The sequence below is a fragment of the Thermobia domestica genome, chromosome 17 (genome assembly GCF_964235325.1).
Source record: "Thermobia domestica chromosome 17, izTheDome1.hap1.1, whole genome shotgun sequence".
Taxonomy (NCBI): Eukaryota; Metazoa; Arthropoda; class Insecta; order Zygentoma; family Lepismatidae; genus Thermobia; species Thermobia domestica.
Genome location: NC_137470.1, coordinates 121,677,412 through 121,692,886, shown reverse-complemented (window position 1 = coordinate 121,692,886; position 15,475 = coordinate 121,677,412). Strand labels below are relative to the sequence as shown.

The following is a 15,475-nucleotide window of genomic DNA, read 5'->3' as shown; positions in this document are numbered from 1 at the left end:
ACGTGGAATCCGAACCACATGAGCTCCCGCCGGGAATCGAACCCGAGTCTCCCCTCCACAATTAATTTTCTGGCAGAAATTATGTTAGAATTGCATAGAACAATTGAACCTTTCAAAATATTTATATAAGCATAAAGATCTAAATCGAAAATCAAAACCTTTGGATTACTCTAATATTATTCAGAGATTTAAAGGTGAAATGATTTAATAACAATTTCCCTCAAATTTATACCGAAAAACAACAGTATAACTGTTTCCAGAAAAAAAACGTGTAATTTAACAAATTGTCCAATTTAAATTCCATATACATAATAGCAAACTCCTAATATGGTTGATATTTCGAGCATTTAACTAATTGATCTTTACAAGACAAGCTCCATTAGAAGCAAGTTCAATCATGAAAACCAGGATGTAATACGTATACAATGTATTGAAAACCTATTTAACCACTAATTTCAATAATCATAAAAATGAAATGAAATCTTTAAGTTTTACGTCCCACGGTTATGCCGGTTAGGCTAAAGGAGACGGTGATGATGAGAGATGAGTGAAATGGTGGAATGAAGAAAGTGGGAGGAAACGGAAGAACCCCGAGAAAACCCACGAGCACGGTGTTTGTCCACCACAAAGTTCACTTGGCGGGGGCTGGGATCGAACCCGGGACCCCAAGCACCAGAGGTGAACGCTCTACCACTGAGCCACCGCGCCCCCCTAATTTCAATAATCATACATAAAATTTAATAATAATAATAATAATAATAATAATAATAATAATAATAATAATAATAATAATAATAATAATAATAATAATAATAATAATAATAATAATAATAATAACACTCACCAAATACAATTAAACTGGTATCATGCCACAATATTAATTTTGACTTTTCTAATTTCGCGAACAATTGTTTTAAGATACTATTATATCCGAAATTATGTATTCACTTTTCACTAAAGTCGTTATTACAGTTTTTTTGTTCCGATCAGTTTGATTTCAGCTTCACAATTGAAGCTTATAATTAGTGTTGCCAACACCCAACGAGAAAAAGTGGCTAAAACCAACAGGTATAAATGGCCAGAAATGGCTAGGAAAAATGCAAGCTTCCTTGATGAGACAAGAATAAACAAATTCGAATTCTATAATAACATAAAATTATAGCAAAACTCTCCTCACAGAGATAAATATCATCATCTTCTTCAGGGTGAGGCGAAGTTTCTATTATCTCGGTTGTTTGTACTGGGCTGGTTTTGTTTCAACTAGTTGCAAAATTGTGGGTGTAATTTCGTATAGAAAATAACGCTTTCACATGGCACAACCGAAATCATACCATTAAAATGGAAGAAAGTGTTTTTGTTTTCAACCTGTTCCTAAGACTTTATTCACTTGATTAAATACACGCTTCATTTCCTGTGGCCCCGCATAGCGTAGTCGCTAACGCTCTCGCCTTCTGGTGCCCGGTTCGATTCCCCGTGGGGCACTTTTCCAGGCTGGTCATCCTGAATGAGGGTTTCCTCGATTTCCTCATTCACATCAGGCAATTGCCAGCGTGGTACCTAACATATAGGTCCCAGGCCGGTTCCTTCCTTCCCTTCCTCGGATAGTGCTCGCCGAGGTACGTCATCCCTCAAACGTGACGAGCTAATTGCCATAGATGCCGAGAGCCCAGAAATCTAAATCCCAAAACCTAAAAGCTTCATTTCCGCGTTCGAATGTGGAATCATTAGTACTTTAAAAAAAGAAAAAAAGAAAAAGAAAAAGAAAGAAAGAAAAAAGAAACATTCTGTAAATAGATTCTCTCCTCCGGTATCTGTGTAGCGATTTACTTCTTGCAAAAGTTTTTCAATTGAAGATTTATATTCGCCACTGATTTTCAATTTTGTCGATATTTTCAAATTTCAGAGTGAAAACTGAAGCTAAATCAGTAAAAGATGTTCCTACGGTTTCAAGTCTTTATTGCCACTAAAAAGCGACATTTTCTAAAGGATGTCTATATTATCAAGAAATATATTTCAAATTTTTTTAGAGCTTTTACTAAAACTCCCATGTCTTCCCCGAAGATTTTATTCAACGTCTACTGGCAAGGGCGCCAATCTCGGGAGGGGGGGGGCTATTGTATTTGTGAATATACAATATTTGGCATAATTTGAGTGCAATTTGTCTTAAAATCCTCATATATATACCTTCTGCATCTGAATGGGCCCCCCTAAATTTACAGAGAAATCGGCGCCCTTGTCTACTGGTAACTTACAGGCTTTGAGTTCATTCTTTGCTGTATAACCACAATATAACCATCAATGCTATATTTTATGGGGACAATTCTAGCAGTGGAGTTTAGAATGTTGCAACTTAGAAAACGCATCAAACTTCAGAAAATCGCAAAATGACATCCAGAATATATCAAAAAGAGGCTAAACTCAGAAAATGGCTAGAAATGGCTAAAAGTGAAAAGCATATGGCTAGAAAAGCCACTAGTGGCTTTTTGAAAAAAAAATGTGGCTAGCCAAGTTCTCAAAGTGGCCAGTTCTAGCCACAAAGTGGCTAAATTGGCAATCCTACTTATAACTCGTTACGTAAATTTCAAATAGTATCTATAGTTCTGTATATTCTGTAGATTGCCACAGCAGCGCTATAGTCGGCCTATCTCCCCGATATCTATACAATTTAATACACTATTTTTTTTCTTAATCAAACTCATTAAAGGATTGGTACGGACCACCTCTCCTTGTAACGTCCAATGTGTAGAGGAAAGTGGGTGAATACCGCGCACTTAAAGTTTAATCGCGAATTACGCAGACATTTTGGGATTAAAAAAACACTAAGAAATCAGGAACACATAATCACATCCTTTATCTTTAAATGCATGTATAAGCCGTTATGTCAACTACATTAGATTATGAAAAAAACAAGCGAAAAAGTGAGTGAGGCAAATGCGCGGTATTCACCACCTCCGTGGGGTAATAGCGCGCAGATAATTTTCTAACATTAAATAATCCAATGTAGCTAACATAGAAACCAAACATATGTTTATGTATTTAATAATCTTTTACGTACTATAAACTTGAAATACTGAAAACAGAGAAAATAAACTTGAAATACTATACTTGAAATGAAATACTTGAAGTAAAACATGAAATAGTGTATACTAAAAGCATTAACACAAACTATTGTCAAGTCTACTTGCACAATGCTTCTTCTGTCCAGCTTTTGCGTTTAGTTTCCGTTAAGTACTTTCTCGGCATCTGCGAAAATAAGAGGAGAAGAAAATTTTGAGTATAGTTTGTCCCCTAAAAAACAATGAGGGGGAAAACCGCGCACTAATGTCATACATTGCGCGCCATTACCTCATATCCACCTTCACACACAGACACGCACACACAAAATGAAAATAGAACATGCTAATATTATCGTGTAGTTGTTTTATATTTTAAAAGAACATAGTATTCTACCTACCTTAGCAACATAATTTCGTTCTTCTTCAAAACACATCCAACACACAACGTTCAAATGTCTCTGCTAAATTATAAACACTTTGCAAGTTTGTCTTGCAATATGTACTGAGCAGTTATTATGGCGCGTACAACCAACTGTTATGTTGTATTGTTACACTCCTTGTTCGCTACCTGTCACTTGCCATAATAAATATCATGCTCTGTGATATCATAGAGAAACGTCGATGTTCGGTATTACCCTCCTGCGCGGTATTCACCCACTTTCCTCTATAGAGTGTTGTATACATGTAGGCATTCATTTTCATATGTTTGTCGCATGTGATAATGTCTGTGTATCCCATCAACATTGCTAGGATCCTTCCTCCCCCCTAAAGTCCTGATTTGCTACGTGCCTGGTTGGAAGTATACGTTGAACATGAATAAGAATGATCAACGAGTATGACTAAAAATATAGAGTACAAAAAAATGTAGTGCAACATAATAAGCCGCACGCGATAGATGGATGTGAATAAGTATTGGAGGGACCTTCATCCAGCAGTGGATCAACAATGGTCGATTATGATTATGATGATGATGATGACATAAAAGTAAGACAGGGGGCGCGGTGGCTCAGTTGTAGAGCGTTCACCTCCGGTGCTTGGGTCCCTGGTTCGATCCCAGCTCGCGCCGTGTGGACTTTGTGGTGGACAAACATCGTGCTCGTGGGTTTTGTTGGGGTTCTTCCTTTTCCTCCCACTTTCGTCATTCCACAATTTCATTCATTTCTCATCATCACCGTCTCCTTTACCCTAACCGGCATAACCGTGGGACGTAAAACTTAAAGATTTCATTTTATTTCATAAAAGTAAGACAACAATAAAAGCCCCTGTGTGAATGCATTTCAAAATACGGGGCCGCGGTGGCTCAGTGGTAGAGCGTTCACCTCTGGTGCTTGGCGTCCCGGGTTCGATTCCAGCCCTCGCCAAGTGAACTTTGTGGCGGACAAACACCCTGTGCGTGGGTTTCCTCGGGGTTCTCCCGTTTCCTCCCACTTCCTTCATTCCACATTCCATTCATTTCTCATCATCACCGTCTCCTTTAGCCTACCCGGCATAAACGTGGGACGTAAAACTCAAAGATTTCATTTTCACTTCAAAACACCAAAGAAGCACAACATATGCTTGCACTTCTGCTTCAAAGTATCATATCTAGGCTAACTATAGTTTGTGTGTTATATTTGTATAACAATTGATTAGTGTTGGCTATTTGATGCTACAATGGTAGGGACGACGGATCGCATTGAATGCTGACAGGGGGACGGGACAAAGCAGAGAAAGTCCAATACACCACTATACATTGAAAGATCAGTTCAGGAAGGTGGGGGTCGTTGCCCCCTTGCCTTTCTACTCTCCACCCATATACTTGACCATGACCATGATATATTACTATGCTATTCCCCTCAAGTCCAGCTCGTATGTGTTCATACCTTCTATTGAACTTTTCCCTTCCGCTATACTCCACGCTTACCCACCCTCCTTCTCTGCCGTTACGTTCTACGCCTCTGCCCTCACTTGTCAGAGTATTGTCGAACATAATGTCACATTGTATTATATCTTTAACTGCGTTTCTATGCATATTTTTTATCGAAATCGCTCCATATTTCGACTCATTATCCACAATGTGTTGTGTTACCAATGTCCCTACTTCCTCCCCATAAGTACGGAACGGCTGCGATGGAGGGTTTTGGGTATTTCCCGCCTATAGATTTTCTTTATCTCTAAAGCGGCCCATACACGTAAACACATGCCTGAAGAAACAGCCCGACTTGTATGAAAAATGATAAAACCACAGGCAAGTTGATCGTGTATGGCCTCGTTCATTCATGTTGAAAGTTTTCAAAATCTTCTGAAAACATACTTGATGTTTTTGGCGTTCTGCATGCATGTTTACCGTGTATGGGCTCGTTCATGCAAGGTGGCTGTTTTATATTTAGGTCCGCCAATCACGACAGAGGAAGAAATCACGTGACTCTCTCCTCTCGCATGCCAAGGTCGTTCAAGATGGGTGATCGTTATTCCTGGAGCATCAAAACATAGAGAGAGAGATGCGTTACATGACAAGGGATTCTGTGCATGCATTTATTCAGGTATACAAAGAAGTACCATGTTTTTGGAAGGTAAAATAAAAATTAAAAAAAAAACTACTGTGTGGGGAATGACGTAAAGAATTCTACATTTGAAAATCTAGAAAAGCTGAGAGAATTTCAACCTCACTCCACACTTGATAGTTGTTAAAAGAGGATAAATACGTTGCGCTCCAACTACAGAAGAGAGCACATCAAAGTGAGAAAAAGGAAATTAAGTGGTTCTGCCGCTCATGAAATTCACATGCCAAAGTTATGGTACTACAGGGGTGTAGCCAGCAGGCTTATCTAGGGGTGTCGTTTTTGAGGAGAGACAGCTACAATGTACAAAACCCCAAAAATGTGTTACAGCTAGAAATTTTGAAAGGCTGAAAAAACGGATTTTTTTTTTGTTTCCGTCCGAAAATCTAAACACACTGTTTTTTTAAGTTTTTTCTTCAAAAATATTATGTACCAGGTAGTTTTTATTGTACTTAATCAAGAACTACTGCCCCGAAGCAAACGTTATACCTTTGTGTAAAACTATTTCAATCCAAGTCCTTGTACACAGAACCTATCTACATAAGACTGATTTTTTTTTAATTTCATTTAATTTCTTTAAAATTTCCTGACAAAAATATTTATTTATTATTCGTGATTAAAAAACATTATAAATATTTTATTAACAGCTATATATCACTTCCTGTTTTATACCAAGTGGAAAAAAAGCGAATAAAATTCAAACTGAAAAACTGAATTAAAACGTTGTTTTTCACCATATTTTCCAACTGATAAAAAAATGTGTTTTTTAAAACACTCAGTTTACGGCGATAGTTTTGTAGCAGTATTTATAGTACCTTGTTGAAACTTTTGTCTTCAAACTGTCAAATATAAAACAGGGGCGAATCCAGGACGGACTTCTGGAGGTCGGTGGGTTATAATACTGCTACTTAGAGCTACCTTTAAGAGCTTCAAACTCTGGGATGGGTTTTATTTATATATAAAATAAGAAATCTTCATCTTCTGGGGGTTATCGCCCCTCTGGATCAGCCTCTTATATAAAATCACAGTAAATCGTGTAATCTGCTGTTACAAATAAGTGTATATATATATATTTCGAAGTCCATTTGTTTGTTATGAGTTTATATTGACACAAATCTACAGAAAAATTACACAAAATATTATAATTTGTGTGGAATAATTTAGTTCCATTATCTAAACCATTTCCATCCAATTTGGACATGTTGGCGTGGGAGACCCGGGTTCGATTCCCAGTGGGAACTAATGTGGTTCGGATTCCACGTTAATCAGTAGGTCCACGTCTCATATAGTCTCGCTGCTGAACGGGACGTTAAACTCAAAATCAACTCAACCAATTTGGAAGTGATCCGCACAGGAGCACTAGATCAATCGATTGTAGTAGATGTGGTAGCAACCTGTGCATTTGGTCATTCCTTACACAGAAGATACACCATATTATTTTTCAATCGGTAAATAATTTAACGTAAATTATTAACTATATGTAAACTTTGTTATATTTAAATGACTGGAGCAATATAATTTTAGGATGATGTTTTAAAAACTGGTCGTTTAGAGGGTCCAGGAAATCATTTGGGGGGACTGGCCCCGACGCCCTCCTCCCCATGGCTACATCCCTGTGATATTACGATTAACTTTAATTTTTATCGGATTAGGAAGAAACACGTGTAAGCAAAAGCAACCTAGATGAATACAGCAGTGATGAAGAGCCTGATGAGTCATCTCCACAGGTAATTAAAATAAAATATTATTGCAACTAGTTTTATTTTCACACTTATTCCTGTGTACTGGTATGTAGAATTAAGAGACCTCGATGGTCACTACTAGTTGGTAGCAATCATATTGTCTTATGATTCGACTCTTCACGGTCTCCGTCCTCCACATTTCTCAAACAACTTCTAGTAAGTTGAACAGCATGTTGGTGCGTGTGTGGGCAAAAATTCTTCCAACATACATGATGAGACAAATCTTTCATGAATGTTGGTCATGCAAGTGTGTACATGTATGGGCCGCTTAACACAAATCGATTGACAAAGTCTCGTTCAACATTTCGTGTGACACCAAAAAAAGTTCTCTTGTGAGTAGTTTTTCTTTACTTCTTTTGTTAAAAGAAAAGTAGAAAAAAATACCTTCACGAGAGAAAAAAAATACCTTCAAGAAAAATTCCTTCTGATTTTTTTCAGAACAAATGAATTGCGTTGTATTGTCAAGTCATTTGTGAAATATATCTATCAAGTATGAAGTAAATTCTCTGAGTCGGTTTTGAAAAAAAAAATAGTCCAAAAAACCAGATCGTTAGCGCTATTTTGGAGAAAATCGCACACTCTAATTTCCCACTCCTTCTAGAGAATCTATAAAAAAATGTTTAAAATTTGGTCAAGAAATGGTAGTGGCGAGTGATCAAATTTGCATAAGAACGAACGGGTCTGTTTTCGCCACGTAGGAGCCGTGAAAGCTGTAAACCTCTTGAAATTTTGATTTTTTTTTATTATCATAGTTCGATTTTAGGTTTTTATCTGCCATACGGTATTTGTCTACCATAAGACCCACTTGGCGCTAGCTGGGATCGAACAGAGGACATCACGCACCAAAAGTGTACACTCTACCACTAAAACACCGCGGTCGGGTCTGTATCGTCGCTCGGAAGTAAGACTGAAAATACCATGGCACATGCAGAATTTATGTTTATATAACCTTTTTAACTAGGTACTAATAGAAGAGAATTTTACTTTCATTACTATTTAGCATCATATCGGAAAATTGCTAACCAAATAATAATTCTCGGTAATAATAACAATTTAATTTAATTTCTTTCTTCAAAATAGACGAGGAATACACCGCAGTTCCGCCGTCAACTGGATGAAACTAATTCCTCTGCCATCTGCCGGTAACCAAAATCAACAACGCCGATAGAAGAAAAGAGTTTGGCGAATTGTTGATATTGGAGGACGATTTATAAGTGGTATTTTCTAAGTGGAAGTTAATAACAGTTTACAGTATAAGGACGATAATTACAATTCGAAATAGAGTAATTTGTTTCAAAATATAATGCTGTGAAGAATTTAGTCTAGTACTTGAACCGAAGTGCTTCTACAGGTCTCACGGAACATTTTTTGCACGTAAATAGTATCATTTTGGAGGAAATTTTGAAGTAAACATTTGCTTCAGCGATGTTGAGTTTAGTTTTATTGTTTAGAACTATGATTTCGAAAGTTGCTGCGTCCAGAAAACCAAAGGCAAAAGAAAGGAAATACTGGTTTACAAGTATATGTAGGAGAAAGAAGAGATGGATTTAAAAAAAGGGTGAAAATTTTCTCTGAAGCCTGAATACTGGAAATAATCGAGAGTGAAAATAAGCCAGGTAACTATTTTAAATTGATAATGAAAATATGTGCTTCTCAATTTTCGTGAAAAAATCCTGCGATAATTGTTCTTACATGACAGTATTTTCTCGAGAGTTCCATTTTTTGATGTGGGGTAGAGAACACTCCCACAATAAACATGGTCTCATAAAATCCTGTATTGGTTGTGCTAATGTACTCATGAATACTTTATGGTATGATCCAGACCCGTGCCTAAGATATTTTTCCGCATCGTATATTGACATTGGAAGGTAAGGTTATTAAATGTTAACAAGAAGCTGAACTTTTTATTTTATGCACGGTAGGCGCCACTAAGTTCTTTTTTGTGTTTCAGTTAAATTCGTGGGTAGGAATAGTCAATTTTAAAGACGATTTTTCAAAAAGTAAAGTGTTTATTGGAAAGTTAAGGGGCAGATTTTGAAATTAACAATCATGTGGTTAAATGAGCATATTCCTAGCAGTGATTAAAGCTAGATCACACATTAAACTTTCCTTCTACTCTCTTATAAAATATAAACACCGTGCTCGTGGGTTTTCTCGGGGTACTCCCGTTTCCTCCCACTTTCTTCATTCCACCATTTCACTCATCTCTCATTATCACCGTCTCCTTTAGCCTAACCGGCATAACCGTGGGACGTAAAACTCAAAGATTTCATTTCATTTTCTCTTATAAAATACGTTGATTTCACTCTGCGTTTTAGTCTTTCATGTCTCTCTAGTTCGGATTCAGAGCGTAGGTATTTATCGTTGGTGTAGCTCCACCCCTAAGAGAGTGAGAGAAAGTTTAGTTTTGCAGGGACAGTTGGGCCAATTTGTGCGAATCTTGTTTTATCATTTCCGCTTTTGTTTATGTATTAATTGATATCGTAATCGGTAGGATGCCTGCTTACCAACCGGACCACCCGGATTCTATACCTAGTGGAGGCAGGCTTTATTTTTCACCGATCGCTAGTCCAGCGCAAGGATTGATAAGCGGCCGAAAGATGGTGTTGAGCATTTTGCGTCCAACCGGATGTGTTTCTTTTTTTTTGGGGGGGGGGGGAAGAATGCTCCCCGGAGGAGACCAAAATAATACATCTTTAATATAATAATATATAGAATAGTACCACAAGTGGCCACCCAGAATACTAAGTGTTCCACTCTGGAACTTTGTTTCTGAAAGAAACACTGATTACATCAACTGTTTGTCCAGATAATACTTTTTCACTGCCCGTAAGCCACTTTGAGGTGTCACGAATTGTGGAAGTACTTCTACGTTCGATACTCGAGTGGACAAAGATTTTAACTTCAGCAGCAATAGCAATAATAAGTGAACGCGTGTATAGCATAACTTGCAGGCACCAGGCTAGAATCATGTTGCGAAGCGTCATTTATTCTATTAAAAGCAAATGGGTTAACTTTACAATGGCCGCCCCAGCTGGTATACTTACACAGAAACGAAAAGTTACACTCTGTTAATTTTATGAAAATGGGTCAAAACTTACCTAACCTTAAGATATCCCGTTCCTTCCTCTACTCTGCTAATTCCTATCTTTCTCTACTCTACTAAAGCATTTTAAAGCGATTCTACTTATCGAAGAGCAGTTGGAGCGTGTGTTGTGAAGTTTACCCAAAATAATGTAAGCGTCATTATTATATGTAATTCTCGATGACTCAAGAAATTATACATAAATTAAACTGTTTAAAACTTTCTCCAGTTCTCAACATATTTTAAGCTACATGGACTACAATGCTTTAGCCACTCTATAATTTTATATTTTTCTTCAGCCTTCGTTCTGCCAAGGCTCTCTCTTTTTATTAAGTAACAAATACTTTCTTGCGAGGCGATCATGTGTAGTAAGCATTAAAATCACTGTTGCGATTAGGACGTTTTTGTTATAAAGATTCAGGGGGTAAAAGTAAGGGGGAACTCAGGGTACGCCGTCACCCCGCTTTCAGAAAATATTCCTGGTGTCCCCCACTTTTTAAAATTACAATGCGCAAGGAGGACGGCGTGACGTCATGCATTCCCCTACCTTTTCAAATCTACTTTTACCCCTGGATTAGATTCCATAGGGCCAGTGTCCTACATGGAATTTCAGCAAGCCGGGAATTCAAGCACGAACTCATATAGCTTCGAAACACTATTTTTTCACACATATTTTAATATGACAAAGGCTTACTTTTAAATACCATATTGCTGAAGGGGGGAGTTCCCATCAGAGTTCCCCCTTTTCATATGCCATTGCATAATGTGTATAGTTGTTACTTTTACTTGTTACTTTTATAATGTGTACAGCCTAGGAGCTTCTTCAGTTTTTGACAAAGAACTGTATTTATAGTCATTACGTCATAGCAGTCATACTTTTAATTTATACGTGTGCGTATGGTTACACTGTGCTTGTGCATGAAGCAGCCAGGCGCATACACACAATTTTCCTATTGTCAGGTGTTATTTGATATTTACTAATGTACATTATTATGTATTATGTGTAATTTATTTTCAGCGTATATGTTAGTCCTGAAGTACAGAATAAAGTGTCATTGTTGCTCAGTGTAACATTAAATAATGTTCGTATGTATTTCTCACTATGATCATAGTGCTCTGGCTACATTGGTTATTTCTGTAGCTACAACTCGTCGCGCTCCAGCTCAAAGTGTTCTTCGGTAGTTAATATTTTATACAGGAAACCGAAAAAGAACCTTCTCTTTGGATAGGATTAAAGATGCCTCGCTTACCGTCAAGTGAGAAAAGAAATGAAAATGACAACGGTGTGGGACACAGTGAAAATGGCTCAAGCAATGTCAGGCCTAGTAGGCCTAATGATACGGAGATGTCGATGTAGGTGAAATTCTGTTTTATTTATTATAGTGTCCCATATAATAAGTAGATATCAGTACATATTTATCTTGCAATTTTCAGAAAATCAACCAAAGTACTTTCATTAACCGTATTTTATAGGTGGCGTCACATTCATCGGCACAGATATACTGTAGATGGGCACAGTCGTTATGTTTGTAAATACGGCGTTTTGTGCGATATATCTAGGTTTTGTGCCATGTATGTAGATTAAGTTCAGCAGGTTGCCTCCTCAAAATTACCAAATTTATGGAGACATTAAGTGAGTTATACGAAATTTAAACATTAGACAATCAAAAAGGCAGGATGACAATTCAGGAGATTCAGCTAAGCAGAGTAAAAGTAAGGATGCTAATTAAAAGAGTGCCTTTTTAGATGAAAAGGAACAAGATATAACAGTAGTGATGATAAATCTTCTGTGTAAGTGAAATTATATTTTCTTTGTTTTAAGGTACCATATAATAAAAACGTTTCCATTAAAAGAAAGAAAGAAAATGTCTAAGTGGCTATATAAATCGGCTCCAGTAAACCGATATGTTACACTATTCCCTGTATCACGGCTTGAGCTTAGGCTATGGTGACTAAAGTGAAGATGTTTTTGCATTTTCTTTCCACTCCTACGAAAATAGGGTGCAGATTGAGATTTTGGACCCAAATAGATATAAGTTCGTATACCTTCCACTTTCAATAAAATCAACTGATAGTGCTTTCATCGGCTAATGGGCTAAGGGGTCCAACAATTGTTTCTAAAACATGTTACGATTTCGGTAATTTCTGTTGATATTAGGTTAGATTATCTTTTGTCAGATTATGTTAGTGTGGGGGCCCAGGATGAATTTCCAAAAAATGATAGGATTTCGCTTATATTAGGTTAGGTTAGATTTGGTTACGTTACATTAGGTCTAAGCACTTGCATCATCTATTCCTCCTGTAAATTTTATGTTTTTTACGTGCTTCTGGACCTCTTCTGCTAAACATAAACCCTTTCATCGGTAGGATCTTACTTGGACAATGTTTAGCAAGACTGTTCCAGCTATTTTTTCTAAACAAATTTTACAATTTCGGTACTTTCTGTACATATTAGGTTGGTTTTGTTTAGGTTAGATTAGATTATAATAGTGTAGGGGTTCAGCATAATTTTCGAAAAAAAAAATGGTAGAATGTCGCTTATTTCTATTATATTAGTTTAGTTCAGGTTAGTTTAAGTTAGTTTAGTTTAATTTAGGTTAAATTTAGTTAGGTTGTGTTAGGTCTAAATACTTGCATCTTCATTTCTCCCGTAAATTTTGTATTTTTTACGTATTTCTGGAGCGGGTTCTTATAGGTTCACTTACTTGCTAGAACTCATTGTGCCTTTCATGCGATGTCTATTGTGTCTATCATGTACAAGCATATGGAAGTTAGCTACTGTGGTGTCAGCTGCTTCTATGTGCTTGTAGTCGGTGTGTTAGGTTTCATAGAAGCGCGTTACTTCAATTTGTGTCTTGGAGAGTGTAGAGTTCGTAAATGAGATGGAAGTTTGTACCTGGTCCAGATATTACTTGTTGTCGCTTTACGGCAGTGTGTGGTTATACAAAACTTGTGATGGTTGTGGTCGAAGGCTCAAGTTATTTCCGACGTATTAGTTGACATTTATGGACATTTATTAGGTTTTCTTGTTTGTTGTAATAGGAATTGTGCTCGCTTCAGATCTACGTTTGTGCAGAAAACAATATTTTTCAGTAATGTAGACTTGAGTAATGGGCAAGTGTTTTATTTTTATCGTGCGTAGTAGTTGTATGTTATTCATGAGTGTTCTGCTGTGGCGACGACGTTGTGCTTTTAGCTCAGAATTATATATCGTAGTTGATTATGGGTAGTTTGGAATGTTCATACTGGATTAGGTTAGTTTAGGACCTGGTTCGGATATTATTTAGTTTCGCCACCAAATCACGTGCTGGTGATTGTGGTTCATTATTTGTAACTGTGATGTAGTCATGAGTCTAGATTACAGTATAAACGTATTGCATAAAACGAACCAACTTGTGCTAGGTGGTCACTAAGTCACGAACGCTATCTGAGCGTTCGGGTGCGCAGCAGTCGGGTCCTAGCAGTAGAAAGGGCGTGCGTCTGTAGGAATCAGGCACGTCATTGACTGTGGGTATATGCATGAACGAGTTCGTTTACAACGGCTCACTATATATCATGGCACCCGCTCCGGAGCCGTCGATGAATTTAGAGGCGATACCATGCGCTATCCCCTGGTTTTCACTTCATTTAAAGTGTGTTGGGTTTGTCTGTGGCTGTTAGTGCACATTTTTAAGAACGTGTAAATTACGGTTGTTTAAGAACAGGTTTATCAGAACCCATTCCCGGAGCGGTTTGGGAAGCACTTACCAAAGATGTTTCTATTCTCCAGCGTAAGGAATGGGTTGCTCCTAACATGTTATCTGTTTCGGAGACCTATTCCTAAACTGCGGCGGGAACCAAGTCACATAAATGTTCCGCAAGTGGACCATTTTAATTTGACTAGCGAATGTTCTAGTCAAAATAAAAAAACTTGCCATTTCATTATCAGCGTTTCATAGGATATGTCGCATTCATCGGCACATATATACTTTAGGTTAGCACAATCGTGTGCTTTAATGCCTTAATACAAGACATGTGCTTTAATGCCATATTCAATCTTTCCACCTTCCTCGTTTATGTGTGTACGTACCGTCCCAGGCGCTCCTTCCCTTATAGTGTTCGTGATTTTAGTGGCCATCTAGCATAAGATGGTTTATGTTCCACGTGCTGTAGCCCTCCTAAAATCATTCTGCACCCATCAATGCATCTCCTCCTTTACAGTGTTAAGGTAAGGAAACAAGTTTAATAATTCCATTGAAACATTGCTTTTGTTTTTTCTGAATATCAGAGAGTTTACAGCACTGAACAGTTGAAAGGTAATACAATATGTATGCATACTTAGTAAAGGACGGGGTTGGCAAAAACCGTATTTTTTATTGAAAAGACCGAAAACCTTTTTTTTTTTTTGTTTGTTTGTTTAAACCCAGTTTTTAAACCAGCCAACCCTAGTAAAGAGTAAAGAAAAATGAAAACTTTGAGTTTTACGTCCCACGCTTATGCCGATTAGGCTAAAGGAGACGGTGATAATGAGAGATGAGTGAAATGGTGGAATGAAGAAAGTGGGAGGAAACGGAAGAACCCCCGAGCACGGTGTTTGTCCACCACAAAGTTCACTTGGCGGGGGCTGCGATCGAACCCGGGACCCCAAGCACCAGAGGTGAACGCTCTACCACTGAGCCACCGCGCCCCCAAGAATAAAGAAAGAAGGTAATTAACAAATATTTTCCAAATACAACTACGACTGAATTAGGCAAGTAAAAGAGGAGTAATTGTGAGCAAGGTATATTAACGGAGCCATAAGTAATAAGGTAATTAACGTTTAAACCAGCTTTATATTCCTCCGATCACCGTAGTCCATCAACGGAACCTTTGCCATATAATATATGTACTAATGTGAAAAACACGCACCGACGTGTGCTGAATCCGCGTACGGGCAGGATGGTTGGTCAGTACAGGCATAATTTCTCTGTTCCTGTTCAGTGCAGGGTGAAGCGGCAGGGATCGGCGATTGATTGATTGGTAAACAGTTTTTACGTAAATTTTAGATTTCATGAAAATGTGATAGATCATAAT

General features: G+C 37.6%; 1 protein-coding gene across 3 annotated transcripts in view; it reads left to right on the top strand.

Annotated features, from left to right (window-relative positions):
• The first annotated feature begins 8,474 nt into the window (after positions 1–8,474).
• Positions 8,475–15,475, top strand: part of LOC145674677 (uncharacterized) — a 53,825-nt gene continuing 46,824 nt past the window's right edge. For 2 of the 3 annotated variants that reach the window (XM_081744903.1, XM_081744904.1), the window contains exon 1: positions 8,475–8,954. Coding sequence is in view for 1 of the 3 variants with exons in the window: in XM_081744902.1 (XP_081601028.1) it covers positions 11,661–11,776 (116 nt within the window). In the remaining 2 variants the exon portion in view is untranslated. Of the gene's footprint in view, positions 8,955–11,455; positions 11,777–15,475 lie in introns of those variants that run through there. The other variant, XM_081744902.1, reaches the window with a different exon arrangement.